Here is a 14,237-nt window from a genome sequence, read left to right on the forward strand (position 1 = left end):
GAACTGGTAGTAGATAATAAAAATTTGAAGATGCAAAGTTAATGTGCTTTGAAAGTCAGGGATTTGAAAATATTGAAGATAGAAACAAAAGTTAAATGTTAATGGCTAAGAAATATATTAATTGTTAATAAAAAATTTGTTTTCAATTTATTAGAAAAAGTCTGTTCAATTATAAAAGGAAAGTCTGAAAAACAAGTTTGGCAGCCAAGGTTGTTCGTGTTCTTTTTATCAATATTTTAGGTCGTACATAGAGTATAAAGATAGGTTTGTATTTTCCTTATCTCAGTGTTACCCAGGCAGCCTCATTCCCTCTGTTGATGTTGTGCAGATGTAATCAGAATTCAGCCAGCTGGGGTATCCAGGAAAAAAGTTTTGGTTTGTTTATTGAACTAGGCTTAGAGGTGCAAAAGCATGTGTTTTCCTTATATAAATTAAATATGTTTATCTGAAGTAACCAGTTCCAAAACAATAGGTGAGAGAGCAGGTTGATTTCTCAAGAAGCTGAGAAACCTTTTTTATGTTGTCACTTTTTAGGTTAAAAGTATTCTTTGACATAGATCCTTAGAAGTACTTGTAGAGCTCACCATGTATTTTTAGCTATGTACACAGAAAAAGGATGTGTACAAGTTGATTTTTTTTCCCATACCTTTTGGTGGCTCCATATGCATAGGTAAAAACTCTAGATAGCATCAGACCTCACGGTTGTTCTACTTTTTTGCATTCAATGCAAATTACGACATTTCTACTTTTTCATCACGTAGTAAAAAGTGTAGGCAAAATTCAGAGACAGAAGTCAGTGTTTCAATGTGACCTGTACAACTCTTGTCTTTTCTTAATAGTATGCTTCAGCAAGGGTTACTATTCCTGGCAAAATTCATAAATGGGAACAAAAACTTTAAGTTATCTTTTGTCTAAAGATTCTTTATGTAAAAACTTTCAATAAAGTGAAATTATAGGCCTCTCAGAAAAATGGGTGCAATGGGTACAATAGTTGTGCTGATAGAATTTAACTCCTAGAATTCAAAACAGCAATACAGCAGTAGTTTTCTGTATGAATTGGTGTTTTTAAATTGAGTACCTTGGGGTTTTATTTTAATGAATCCTGTATGACTCTTCAAAAGGAGTATTTGAAAAGGATATACCTATTATCTGATTTGGACTGTTTAAGTAATCTAAATGAGATTCACAGGAGTATATAGTCTGTAGATAGAGATGAATGCTTTCCTGGGAGTACTATAAACCACCTCACTGAGTCCACAGTAGTTCATTGGAATGGATTCTGAGTATCCATATCTATTTTATGAGGTAATTGCTCACCATACTTGAAATGAATTTGCGATTTCATTTTCAGCTTAAAGTCTAAGCACAACATTATACTTGTAATATTCTTAATACTTCAATCTTACATAATATTTTTGTACATGATTTGATTTTTTGCTTAATACAGCAGAAGTGAAAATTCTGTGTTTAAGTTAGTTGGCTTTCTGGCACTGAGTAGGCAGTCTTTTCTCTGAGTTTCTTAATTCTTTCTCAATTCATTTTTTCTAATAAAACCTTTTAAATTTATGTCCTCTGATATTCAGATTCACCAAACTAGTGTGTTGTCAGTTACCTTCTTAGTTAAGTAATAAAAACACCTTATGGGGATGTTAAAAAGAATGAATAGTATTCACAGATCACGTTTATGAATACAAAGAAACCACAAAACTTGTGTGGAAAACAAGAGTTTTTTTTTTAACTAACAGCTTCTTTGTGTTCTTGTAATCTACTTTGTTTTGCTCTGCACTTACTTCAGATTAAGCTAGCTATGGAGTAGTGAACTTGACTGAAAATCAACTGTCAAGTGTAGCTACTTCTTTGTATAGTTGCATTTTAGAAGTATTGGGCTGATGGAAGGGAAATACCTGTGAGGGATTTGGTTTAAAGTTCCAGCTATTTTTAGATAGCTGGGAAATCCATTGGTTCATTTAATAGTTGCCCTTATAACTGTTGTATCCTTTCCCAACTGCCATTACAGCGTATGGACATGGATCGTCGTAGAGAGGATGCCAGAAACCCCAAGCGCAAGCCTCGCTTGATGGAGGAGGATGAATTGCCATCCTGGATTATTAAGGATGATGCTGAAGTTGAAAGGCTCACGTGTGAAGAAGAGGAAGAAAAAATATTTGGAAGAGGATCCCGTCAACGCAGGGATGTGGACTATAGTGATGCTCTCACAGAGAAACAGTGGCTGCGGGTAGGGTAAACCCTTCGTTTTATTTTATTTATTTATTTATTGTTGTCTTTTGCAGTTGAAGTTTATTCATTTTCTTATGTTTTTATTGAAGATTGCACAGTTGCACAAGCGAAAGCACAATGTAATAGTTAAGACCCACATATGACTGTTATTCAGCATTTGCAACTATGTTCAAGGCATTAATAACTTCTAAGCTGTTTTGATGAAAATTAAGTCAATGTTACTAAACATTGAATCAGAACAGTGATAACTTTCTACTGCAACTATTCTGTTGCCATGAATCTTACATTTTTTCTGTCTTTAGGTACTTCAGTAAATGTTGTCTTTAATATACATTCTTTTGCAGTGGAGAAGAGTGGTGATCAGTGTATATTGAAATTTCCTGTGCTGTAGAAGCTATATTTTTTAAAAAAACTTTTTTTAGTATCTGAATCTTAATCTTGCTAAGAATTTGAAAGCTCTCACAGAAGTGTTCTTTCTCTCTTGGTCTTTCATTTCCAAGTCCTGAGCATTTTTTGGCTCCACTAAGGTCAAAAATCATGATAAATGATACGTTACTTGAATTTAAGACCTAAAAGTAAAGATTCCATGATTTTTTTTTTTTTTGCACTTGATTATTCTTGCATTTTTCTGCAAAATACATGTCTATTGAATTCCAATACACATGCCTTTTCAGAGTGGTAGTAAGGAGTTGAAGGAAATATTTTCAAAACCAGCAAATTTGGTAATGCTATTATTTCTAAAATGTATTAGTAAAGTTACTGTATGTGCAAAGCTCATCTACATGTTTTGGTATAGTATATTTTATTGTAAAATAATTACCCTTGGTACCAACATGAATATAGTTTTTGTGTATAAAGATGGGTAGAAATCTAGCATACTTTAGTTACAAAAGTGATTGTGAGAGTGCATTGTGAGATGCTGTGCTAAGAGCTGATCCAGATTCAGCTGCTGGGTGTGAAGTTTACGTGAACAAAGTTTTGAATTACACGTCAGCAGCAAAATGATGAAACTAGATGAGTTTTCAAGTAGGCATTCGTGAAGCAAGACCTAGAAACATGAACTCCCCTCTGGATTCTTCAATATTTACCCTTTCCTACAGTGGAAGTGTTCACAGTATAGTACATACGTGTGTGTGTGTATGTATATAAATATATATAAATATATATATATACACTGTATGTCATTTTAACTGGTTATTTTCAGTGACAGAATACTCTGGCTGTGGCACAGAGTATTTATAGAATACTCTGTATTCTATAGTATTTATAGAATACTCATAGAATTTAGCTTGGACTTCTCTGCTGTACACGTTGGTTTGCTTCTAAAGTTCACCTTCATTTCTGTACTGTTGAAAAACATCAGCCCTCTACAAGTCATCTAATCCACCCTTGTACTCAGGGCAGATTCAGCCTATTCTATGTCATTTATAATAGAAGTTCATCGGTCGGTTCTCCAAAGCCTTCTCTAACAGTTAATTTAAAACTCTACAGAGAAATATATTTAACTGTTAGATTTTCTTAATATTTTTTAAAAATTTTCTTGTTGGATTTTAAACTGATTTAGTACTTGTTCTGATAACTGAGGTCATGCTAAAGTCAAGGTGGTATACAGACTATCAGTTTTTCAACATGGCGTGTAACTCTGTTTAAAAAAAAAAAAATCCTTCCTTCTCCACTGAGTTGTTAAATCTGCTTTCAAATTAGCTAAGTAAAAGCTAAGTCAGATGCATTTTGCATTGTGGACACTACTGTGACTGTTGCGTATGTGTTTTAACTTAACTCCTTTTCAGGTAACATCTCTACATTTGAGAGTATTGAAACAAATGCAGTTGTAGGAACTACTAATATTTTTCGAACTTTTTATTCAAATGAACCAGATTTTTAGTGTTAACAATCTTATGAAGGTTCAGAATAAAAAATCCCCCGTTGTGTGGATACTGAAAATCTTAAATCAATTTTCCTGAGTTTTTGCATCTGGCTTTCATGTGTGTGCGTGTAAAACAGTTCTTTGTTAACAAACATTGTCTTCCCACCACCAACACTTCTTAAAGAAATGATTTATTTTTTTACTTTTTCTGAAGTAACAGCACAGGAGAGCTGTGGGAAAAGAGTAATCTTGTAAAACATTTTCAAGCAAGTCTTTGAGTAAGTAAAACTACCATAGATGGTTAATAAGCTAATTTACAAATCTGTTAATTTGTACATTGTGCCTTTGCCCCTGTAATTTTTGAGTAAAAAGAGAATTATGCATGTTGTATGGACAATTTGAATTAGTCATTCCCCGAGAAATGCAGTGAACTACTTATATCAGTAAAACTCGAAGAAGAAAAAATAAAAGAAGAGCTAATAAATTCAAAATAAAGAATAGTACTTTAATTCATAACACACCCTTTTACCTATGTATCATGCCACTCTGCAGGTACTGGATAATTCTGCCCTTATTGCAGTGTTACAGAAAAACAGGACTTGTTTATTAGCAGCAAGGGTTGTCCCTTATTTTTTCTCATGCTGTAGCTGCTCTTAATAGCTTTATAACTCTCCTCTAATGGGCCTTTGCAGAACAAAACTTTGCATTTCTGACTAATAAGTCAGTTTGCTAATATCAATATCCAGCACTTGAGCTATCTCTCTGGTTTTATCTTTATTGGCAGGTTGACTTCATCTCTTCTTTTCTAAGGGGTTTTGCATCAATCAGCAGCCACACTGTACTGTAGAGATCAGGTACCTGCTGCTTCTCAGCTAGACCCTGATCCCTCTACTGATACACCAAGCACTGAAGAGTCTAGTTAGGGTCCTACCTATGTAAGTGTAGGCTTCATAGCAGATCCGTAAAGGAAAGATAACACCTCAAGGCCAATATGCACACAAGCATACTATCAAAAATGTCAGCTCTGTCCTTGCTGGGAAGTACCTGATTTGGGAAGCAGGAGACAAAACGATTACATAAGCCACAAATATGAGCATACACAGTGTCTGGTGAGACTGTGCTGCTGCCCTGAACAACCTCTCAAGCAAGCTGTAAGAAACATCATCACTAGCTGTCGCTGCAGCCTGCTGCTCTGTAGCTGTTGGCATGACAACCAGATTCCTTAAAAACAGGAGGGAGGAGTTCGCCTCTTCTGCTCTTAGGAAGCATTTATATTCTGGAAGTATATCATGCTGTCATAGATTCTATCACTGCACCACCTTTATCAGGACTGCAAAATATTTTGCTGGATCTCTAGGCAGATTATTTCCTAGAGGGTTATAAGAGTTGTTCTAAAGTCTGCATTGCTTAGGATGATCTTCGAGAACAGAGGACATTTCTTTGAGACACTGTGAAAGAGTGCATTTGACCTGCTGATCAAGGAGCAGTTAAAATGACCGGTTCCCTGTTAAACATTTTTTTTTTTTCCCCATCTCGGATACTTACTGTGTCCTCGTCTTCACTCCAGTACCATCAACTTAGGCAGAGATACCAAGACAAGTCTTTCCTGATCAAGACAGTTTATCTAGTTCTCATGTTCTTTGTCTGTCATCCTACAAACCCTGACTCTGAAGCTAAATCTCTGGATTCTGCTTCTCATTCAGTTTAATTGCTGTCTAAGTGACATGAACAAAGTTCTGTCTTCTTGTGCAGTTGATTTTAAATAGCTTTGTATATTGTCCGGGGAAACATGTTTGATTCCAAAATGAGTACTATCTGGTTTTTCTCCTGCACAAATGCAAATCTCCAACTACTGCAAACTACTTGTTTTGCTGATCTAAAAAATCAAAGTGAAATTTAAGCATTTAGTCTGTAATTAGTCAGTCTTACTTAAAGAAAACCAGTAATGGAAGAATATCTAGTGAATACTGTTTAATGTAATTATGACATAATTTTATTTGCTTTCTTCTTTATGTTTACTAGCTAGGGTAAAACGTATTTTCAATTATTTTTTCATCAACTGGAACTTTAAATGACTTTTTGACTTTACATGCTCTCTCTAACAGTTTTTTAAAAGATAGGTCCTGCATCACAGCTAGTAAAGTTGGCCCAGCTTATTACAACAGCTTGATTACTAAAAAAAACAAACTAGGTTTTGTTGTTTTCTAAGACAGTTTTGCTTTTATGTATGCACATTTGGAATCAGTACGAAGTACAAATGCCAGATTCTGTACCTGGAACAGCGTAATCCTGGATGTAATCCTGTGAGCTGAGGCTGAAAGAGTTGGGACCTAATGCTGGAGAAGAGGAGCGTCAGGGGGGATCTTATCAATGTGTATAAATAACTGAAAGGATATATAGGGAATAATAAAGGATAAAGGGATAAATAACCCTTTATAACCTTAAATAAGGGTGCAGAGAAGGTGGAGTCAGGTCCTTTTCAGTGGTTGCCAGTGCCAGAGCAAGAAACAATGGGCACAAACTGGAGCACAAGAAGTTCCATCAGAATGTCAGGAAGCACTTCTTTATTGTGTCTGGGTGATGGAGAACTGCCACAGGTTGCCCAGAGAGAGGTTGTGGGGTCTTCCTCCTTGGAGATCTTCAAAAGCTATCTGGATATGGTCCTGGGCAGCCTTCTCTAGATATGTGATTGAGCCAGAGGGTTGGACCAGATGACCTCCAGAGGTCATTTCCAACATCAGCCATTCTGTGGTGTACTTACAGACTGGGGGTCAACTGGCTGGAGTGCAGCCCTGTAGGAATGGAGCTGTGGGTTTGTTTGGTGGTAAGTTCAGTGTGAGTCAACAACGTACCCTGTCAGCAAAAAGGATAAACCTTTTTATCCTGGGATAAAAATATCCCTATTCTGGGATCCATTTAGCACAACATAGCTAGGTGGTCAAAAAATGTATTGTCCCACTATACGCAGCTATACTCAGCATTGGTGCAGCCTTACCTTAAGTATTATGTGCAGTTTGGGGCTCCACAATATAAGAATGATATAAAAATACTAAAATGTGTCCAAAGGAGAGCAACAAAGATGATGAAGTGACATGAAGGCAAGATGTATGAGGAGCAGCTTAGGGTACAGCATAGAGACCAGGAGACTGGGCGGTGACCTCATTGTAGTCTATAACTTTCTCATGAGCTGTCAGAGAGGGAGGTGCTGATCTCTTCTTTCTGGTGACTAAAGTTATCTCTTCCATAGCCTAATACTAGCAAGGTACATTACAAGCAAATATGGTCCACAAAAGATACAAAAGATTTAGGATTGCACTGTCCTTCCAAAGGACTGATCTGTTGAGGGTGCAAACACTGCCATTATACCAGATGTTTTTCTGGTAGGGTCTCAGAAGAAAAGGGAGGCAATGCTCTTTGAATGAAGAAAGGTTAATCCCTGAAAATATAATAACAACCATGTAGTTCCCATTCCAAAGGAGTGAATTTTGATTATTTTTTTTTTAAGAAGAACAAAAACATGAAAGGTCTCTCTTTAATATTATGAGCAGCAAAACAGCCATGTTGCCTGTCTGCCAGGACAAATAACCATACAGAGTACTAATATCCTACCTTTTTCCAGAACAGAAGAATTTATATTTTTAAATATCCATATCCAATTTATATTTTTTTAAATATCCAATTACACCCTATTATTCAAGGTGTGTGTAGGGGGACGGGGGGAGCTAAATTAACATTTTATAGTACAAAAAGTTCCCATTAGTATAGAAAGACAAAGTAAGTAGCAGCAGGAAATACTTGTCTGAGGGCTGGAAAGAGAAACCATCCTACTTTATTAGAGGTCATAGAAATGTGTTTCTGATGGAGTTTTATATTCATGGTGTCCTCATAAAACAAACTGTCTTGTCTGAATGTGAGAGAGTAAATCCTTGGCATATAGTATAATTCCTGTATTTGGGAATCTTCCATTCTTGATTACTGAATGTCTTTTTGACATAAGTGCAGCTTGTTTCCTCCTGCTTAGAAAAAAAAAATGTCTGTCAGCAGTGAAAGGAATATAGTCATTACCAAAAATACTCTGTTTATAATGTCTAAGCTAATTAAGTGTTGTAGCAAGTAATTAAAAACGGGAGAAAAAATACTTTCAGAAGGGCAATAAAATGATATGGCCCACCAGTAGATTTATTTTAGACCACAGAAATAAATCTAGAAGCAAAACCCACATTTCAACATAAGCTGTAGCAACCTCTTTTTAAAAAACTTTATTTCTTATGAAGTGTGAGGTGATGAAGAAAATAAAACATCTCTTGTTGTAGGACACAAAAGTGTTATACAGTTGACCAAATTAAATGTTTATTGTTTACAATGAATTAAAGGTAAAATGAGAAAAGTAATCACCTCCACCTTTCTCTGTCACCTGCTAAAACCAGTAAGTTTGTAATGTAACAGCTTTTCTTTGGCTCTTCTAGGAAACATAGACTTGGACAAGGAAGAAAAATGTAACTGGAGTAGTGATGTTCTCACAATACTTTTGTTAGTGTAGTGTTGTGTACACTGCTAAAATAGGTTGTCCTAGTTCAGAATTCTGGGTAAGACGGAGAGAAAATGCTGATAAAATTTAAAATTAAACAAACAAACAAACAAACTTTCCTCTTCTAGTCTTTCTCAATGAAATAACAGTCCTTAAATGCTCCAGAATCCCATCTGTTCAACAAACATATGCATCTATGTCATACTGAACAAGTTAAATGGTAAAAATGAGGCATGTCAGTCTTCTTAGGTTTTTCTTGAAGATGGATTACCATTGAATCTGAAGCCAGGAAACATGTATCTTCCTTGAACTGTTTTCCTGAGCTGGTGAAAATTGTATGTAATAGATCATTCACAAGTAGAAAGGCTGAAGCAAATAGCAAGGCAGACTTATTTGCACTCAGAGAGCCCTTTTTCACCTTTCTTCACCTTGTGTTTTATTCCCAATTCATTTTTGGCATGGGAAACTTCAAAGAATCATTTCCTGTTCAAGTAAGGAAGAAAAAGTGTAGCACTCCATAGTGTTATTTATAAATATTAGAGAACAATAAATGAACAAAGGGAAACTGAGATGCATAAAAAGGCAACGTATCAACTGAATGTTATCGTTGTGTATGTACTTTTTGTAATTGATTGTTTTCTCCATATAATTTAAGGAATATATATAGAGAAAAATTATATCATGCTACCTTTCAAAAAACATTCACTGTCTTGAACAGTTATTTTCTGTTCTTAGTTATTGAAAGTTGCAATTGTAAACTAAAAATATATTTAACATATCAGTTAAATCAGTCCTTGAAAGATAGCTTCAGTCACATTAAATTTATTCCTCTACAACCGTCAGTCTGTAAACAACTAATATTTTTTCCTTCATAAATTTTCTTGCAATATTTTCATAGATTATAGTCTTGCAGTGTCTTTAAGTTCTTTACATTCAGTCTGTAATTTTTTCTTCTAATTGCATATCAATATCCCATAAGGTTCTAAACAATCTGAACTGTGCAGGATGACATGTAGTTTAGAACAGCTATAATAACATCCCTTTCAGAATTATGTTTATCATCATCAGGAACTTTCACATGCTGTTTTGTATTGTCCTCAAGTTTTGAATGAGAGTGTTTCCAAACACAGTAATAAACCTGGCTATTACTCCAATTGACAAGAGATGTCCATCAGGTTATTTAGATTTTCAAAGAGAAGGAGAGGAGATTTTAAAAAAAAACAACAGAAACACACACAAAAAAAACCCTATCATTCCATGATAAAAAGTAAGAAGTTGATACCAGTTGTTTCTGGCTTAGAATTTATTTGGAACATGTGGTGTTTTTTGTTTTTTATTTTTTTTTTTTATGCTCTGCCTCTGTTTGCCTAGGTTAAGAGGCTGTTTCTGCAAATGAAATCTTAATAAGGCATGAAGTACACATGTATGGGAGGGGTTTTTTGAAAACCTGAAGAAGACCGTTAGAGATAGTTCTGTAGATATTTTAAGAGTGTGGCTGCATAGATGTAGACCACAGAATAAAGATAATGATAATTTGGCATTTATTGTCTTAATACAGTGAATGCATGTTTTCTCAAAGTTCTTTTTGGCTAAGAAAAGCATCTTCATAGTCAGCCTGATAAAACTAATACAACTGTTCCTTTTTATCACCCAATTCCTTCCCCCCAGTGAATCATACCAATGTGGCCTGCTCTGACTTGGAGCAAGTTCATCAGTGCTGTCTGTGTGTGATGCTTTACTTAGTAATTGTCATATTAAAGATGATGATTAAATGTTACAATAGTTTATCAGAAGTATTTTTCTCAAACCAGAAACAAAAATCAGAGGATATAAGTTATTCTTGTGAAATTTTAGATTGTTACTTTTTTTAATTACATGATCTGTTTCTTTGGATGAGACTATTTAAAAAGAAAAAAAATGTTCTTGCATTATACTGTCAAGATTTTTTTTCATCAATCTTTACATTAAAATGCAAGGGAAAATTGTTTATAATTTGCATTTTTGCTATCCTTAATGTCCAATTAAAGATAGACACTTGGAATTTCTGTGCTAATTAATAAACAACTGTTAGCAGTTTTCAAATGCAAAACAGTAAACAAACTACATTCTCCCACTTCTCAAAAAGAAGCAATCTTCAGCAATGTAAAGGTGCAGACTCTGAATTATGAACACTGACTGAAAGGTTAGAGTTCCTTATTTTGTGGAAATTCAGCAAATTTGAGAAGAACACATTACAAGCCTATGTGTTTTTCATAATAATTGAATTTAGTTTGCATTTTTACAAAAAAAAAAATACATTTTTGAGTTGGGTTGCATAGAGTTTTTGGAACTTTCCTTTTGTGGAGCAAAATGAGTCAGCAATAAATAGGGAGGTACTAGAAGTGTTCACTAATTCTTTGCCTTGAGCATATTTTTATCTATAGTGTCATAGTTTAGACCCAACAAAGTCAGCTTGGTGAATTTGTTGTACAGTGCTATCCATGAAGGAAGGAATGTTCAGATAAATTAACTCTTTATCAATTCTTGTATTTGCTTCAGGTATTTAGTCTTGCACATTAGATCTTAAATTTTATGCCCTTTCATCTAGTTGCCAAGTATTATTATTTTTCTTCTTCGTAATCTTTGTCAGTAACAGACTGACCTCTATGCAGTAGCATAATAAGAGCTGTTCAGTTACAGAGTAGGGGAACTTCCCACAGAAAGCCAGCAAGTATTTTCACTGTGTAGAAGCCTTAAACAGCAACAGGTATCTGGACTGTCAGTGTTGAGAAACGAAGCAAGAGAACTGTATTTTGAATATATCTTTTGGAGAGGATTAATTTCAAGTTGGAATATCGATATCTTCATGGACTGTCAGGTATGATCTGAGTAAATGGACTGTCAGGTATGATCTGAGTAAACACATACAATATAGGCGAATAGCTTTTCAAATATGCATAGAAGAAGAAGAAAACAGTGGAGTTTCTGTTGGAATATCACTGCGGGATTTAGAGGATTATTAGAAAAGATAAATTAGTAGGTACAGGTAGATTGGTGACGTTTTAGTGCTTTTGATGTTTGTTGTTAGCCCTTTGATGGGTTCTTTCACTTCTTTGCTGTATTACTGACAAGTTTTCTGTTGCTGCTTAAGTGCTTAACAGCCTTTAAGTTTAGTTCCTCATGGTCAGTGCAGTGGCTAAGTAAGTTATTTGTTGCCTCTAGAAAATTCCACACTTTTGAAAAATTTGCATAGTTAGGTTAGTATTTATTCTTCAGGAATTGTGAAGCTAACACCTTTTTCTGTTCACCTATGTTTTCAGCATTTTCATCATATTTTCAGTATTGTCAAGTAGATGTCAACCAGATGTACATCACCTCTTTTATTTTGTGTGTACAATTTCTTTAACTTAAGTAATAGCAGTGCCCTTCATTATGCTTTAGCTTTCAGATAGCTATAGTTACCTCAGATCAAATGAAAAATAATTGTCGTGCAGTGTGCCACTGAAAACTAGAGACAGGCTTTAGATGCCTGCTATATGCTGTTATGTACATTGCTGTTATAACAGGCATCATATAAAACTCATTTTATTCTCAGCACCACCACTGATTCACTGTATGACCAGAGTCGAGTTGTTTGATTCCTGTAAAATGAGTTCAAAACTAATGTTAAGGCCTATATGATGCTTGACTTGCTGAAGACAGTCACAAAGCAAAACACAGAGCAGTAGTAGCTCTTAGTGTTTATTTGGGTTCCTAATTATCAGTTGAAAATGTGTTCAGTCATGGTGTTATGTTTTCAAAAATCTGTATATAGTTAAGAATGCATCCATAATGACCTGCTCTTCTAATGGGGGAACAAAATAGTTTCAGTTTTGATTTTTCTTTACTTTGTTTCAGTTTCCAGTTTTTTGAGACTTCCACCTCAAAACAGCTAAGTTATTTCTGTTTTCAAAGGGGAAAATGTAATTGCAAGCCACAATAGGAAAACTGTCTAAGAAACAAATTGCATTCTGAAAAATCCACTTTATGCATGTGTGCGTTTAGCTGGTCTCCCGTTTTGGATGAAGGGGATTTGGCTTCTGTAATTAATGGCCTATATACTCTTTATTATAATTCTGGTGCCCCGAGAAGCTTTCATGGTCTTAGCTCCTAAGCAAATAAATTGTTTTGTCTACATAGACTAGGATACAGCAACAAGATTCAGAAAAGCCTGAAGACTGTCAGTACTGGACTTAACGTTGAATCCTAACGCTTCCAGCTTCTTTGCCTTTCATGAGGCACCCAATCCTTTGCAAAATTGGATTTAATTAAGTTATCACAGTTTTCTTTCAAAAATAAAGGTTTCAGATTATTGTACTCTCGTGTCCTGCTTCCTTGGGGAAGGAAAGCTCTAAGTTTTTGTTTACCATTTTCTTTGACTCCTTAGCTGTTCACCTCTGTAACGCAGAGGCATGTGAGCATGGGAGATGTCTGTGCTATCTTGCATTTTTGTATCATCTGTCAGGAATTGACGGACCTGGGATGCATATGCATTATAATGAAAGTAGAAGTTTGGAAGGGCATTCTCTTTGGTGTAGCACTTCAGCCCTAGAACAGTACTTTTTTAGATCAAAGAGGTCTGTTAGTTGGATTGGCTAAGTAGATATTTTGTTGTTCATACAGATGTGTAGACATACGCTGACCATTAATACCTCTGCTGATACTTGATTTCTGTGATGTAGTTTTAAGTCATCTTCTGGGGTAGTGTAACTTGTAAATTTGGCTTTATATACTACAGTTTATATCCAAAATGTAAACTTGCTATTTAGGAACTAATGTTAATTGGGTATCACATTAACAACATTTTTGGACTGCTGGTATTCTCACATTGGTTTTGAAGTGCTGTCAAAAGAGATCTTAGGTTAAGCCTTAAATTAAGGAAATACTACCTGAGTTGACACGTATGCACATAAAGTTTGAAATGCGAGAATAGTAATCAACTAATGCATTTTTACCTTGTAATAGTAAGTATAGAGATTTTAGTGTTCATCAGCAGTTCTTTAGTACGCTAGGAATTAATTCACTACCCGTTAGCCCCTAATTTTAAGAGTGCAAGGGTATGTTAGCTTCCTTGTTTGTTTGTTTTTGTGTTTTTAGTACATTACTAAATGAAGTGTTTAAAAATATATATTTTTACCTTCTCTATCATAATTTATTTAAAAATATTATGTACTCCAAGCAAAAACTATATGCAGAATTCTAAAATAAGATGTCAGTACACTCTGTGATGATAGCATAACTGTTACTTTTTCAGGACAGTAAATTTAACAAGCAAACAGAAATATAAATGTATTATAATCGAGTAAATATGCATTTTCTGCAGGACAACAAAGTGATACCAAAACTAACAAAATGGTTACTTGTTTGTTTTTAATTTCTTTTCAATCAGAATAGCTCTTTATCTATTTCAGTAACCAAAACCTAATCTGCTTACTGTGGAGCAATAGGAATATGTTTTCTGTAATAAATACCTCTTTAAAATGCATGCAACCTATTTTAGTTTTAAAATCATCCATGAAATTGTTTAATTTTGTTATTATAATTAAAATGTTAGAAACAGTAAGTAGCTGCCCAACTAAAAATCTT

The 14,237-nt window shown here is 34.7% G+C and overlaps 1 protein-coding gene across 4 annotated transcripts in view; it reads left to right on the plus strand.

The window, feature by feature from the left end:
• Window positions 1-14,237, plus strand: part of SMARCA2 (SWI/SNF related, matrix associated, actin dependent regulator of chromatin, subfamily a, member 2) — a 119,360-nt gene that overhangs the window by 82,383 nt on the left and 22,740 nt on the right. For all 4 annotated transcript variants that reach the window (XM_032205275.1, XM_032205272.1, XM_032205273.1 and 1 more), the window contains one exon: window positions 2,018-2,236. In XM_032205275.1, coding sequence (XP_032061166.1) covers window positions 2,018-2,236 — 219 coding nt within the window. The remainder of the gene's footprint in view (window positions 1-2,017; window positions 2,237-14,237) is intronic.

This window comes from Aythya fuligula, chromosome Z (genome assembly GCF_009819795.1).
Source record: "Aythya fuligula isolate bAytFul2 chromosome Z, bAytFul2.pri, whole genome shotgun sequence".
Taxonomy (NCBI): domain Eukaryota; kingdom Metazoa; phylum Chordata; class Aves; order Anseriformes; family Anatidae; genus Aythya; species Aythya fuligula.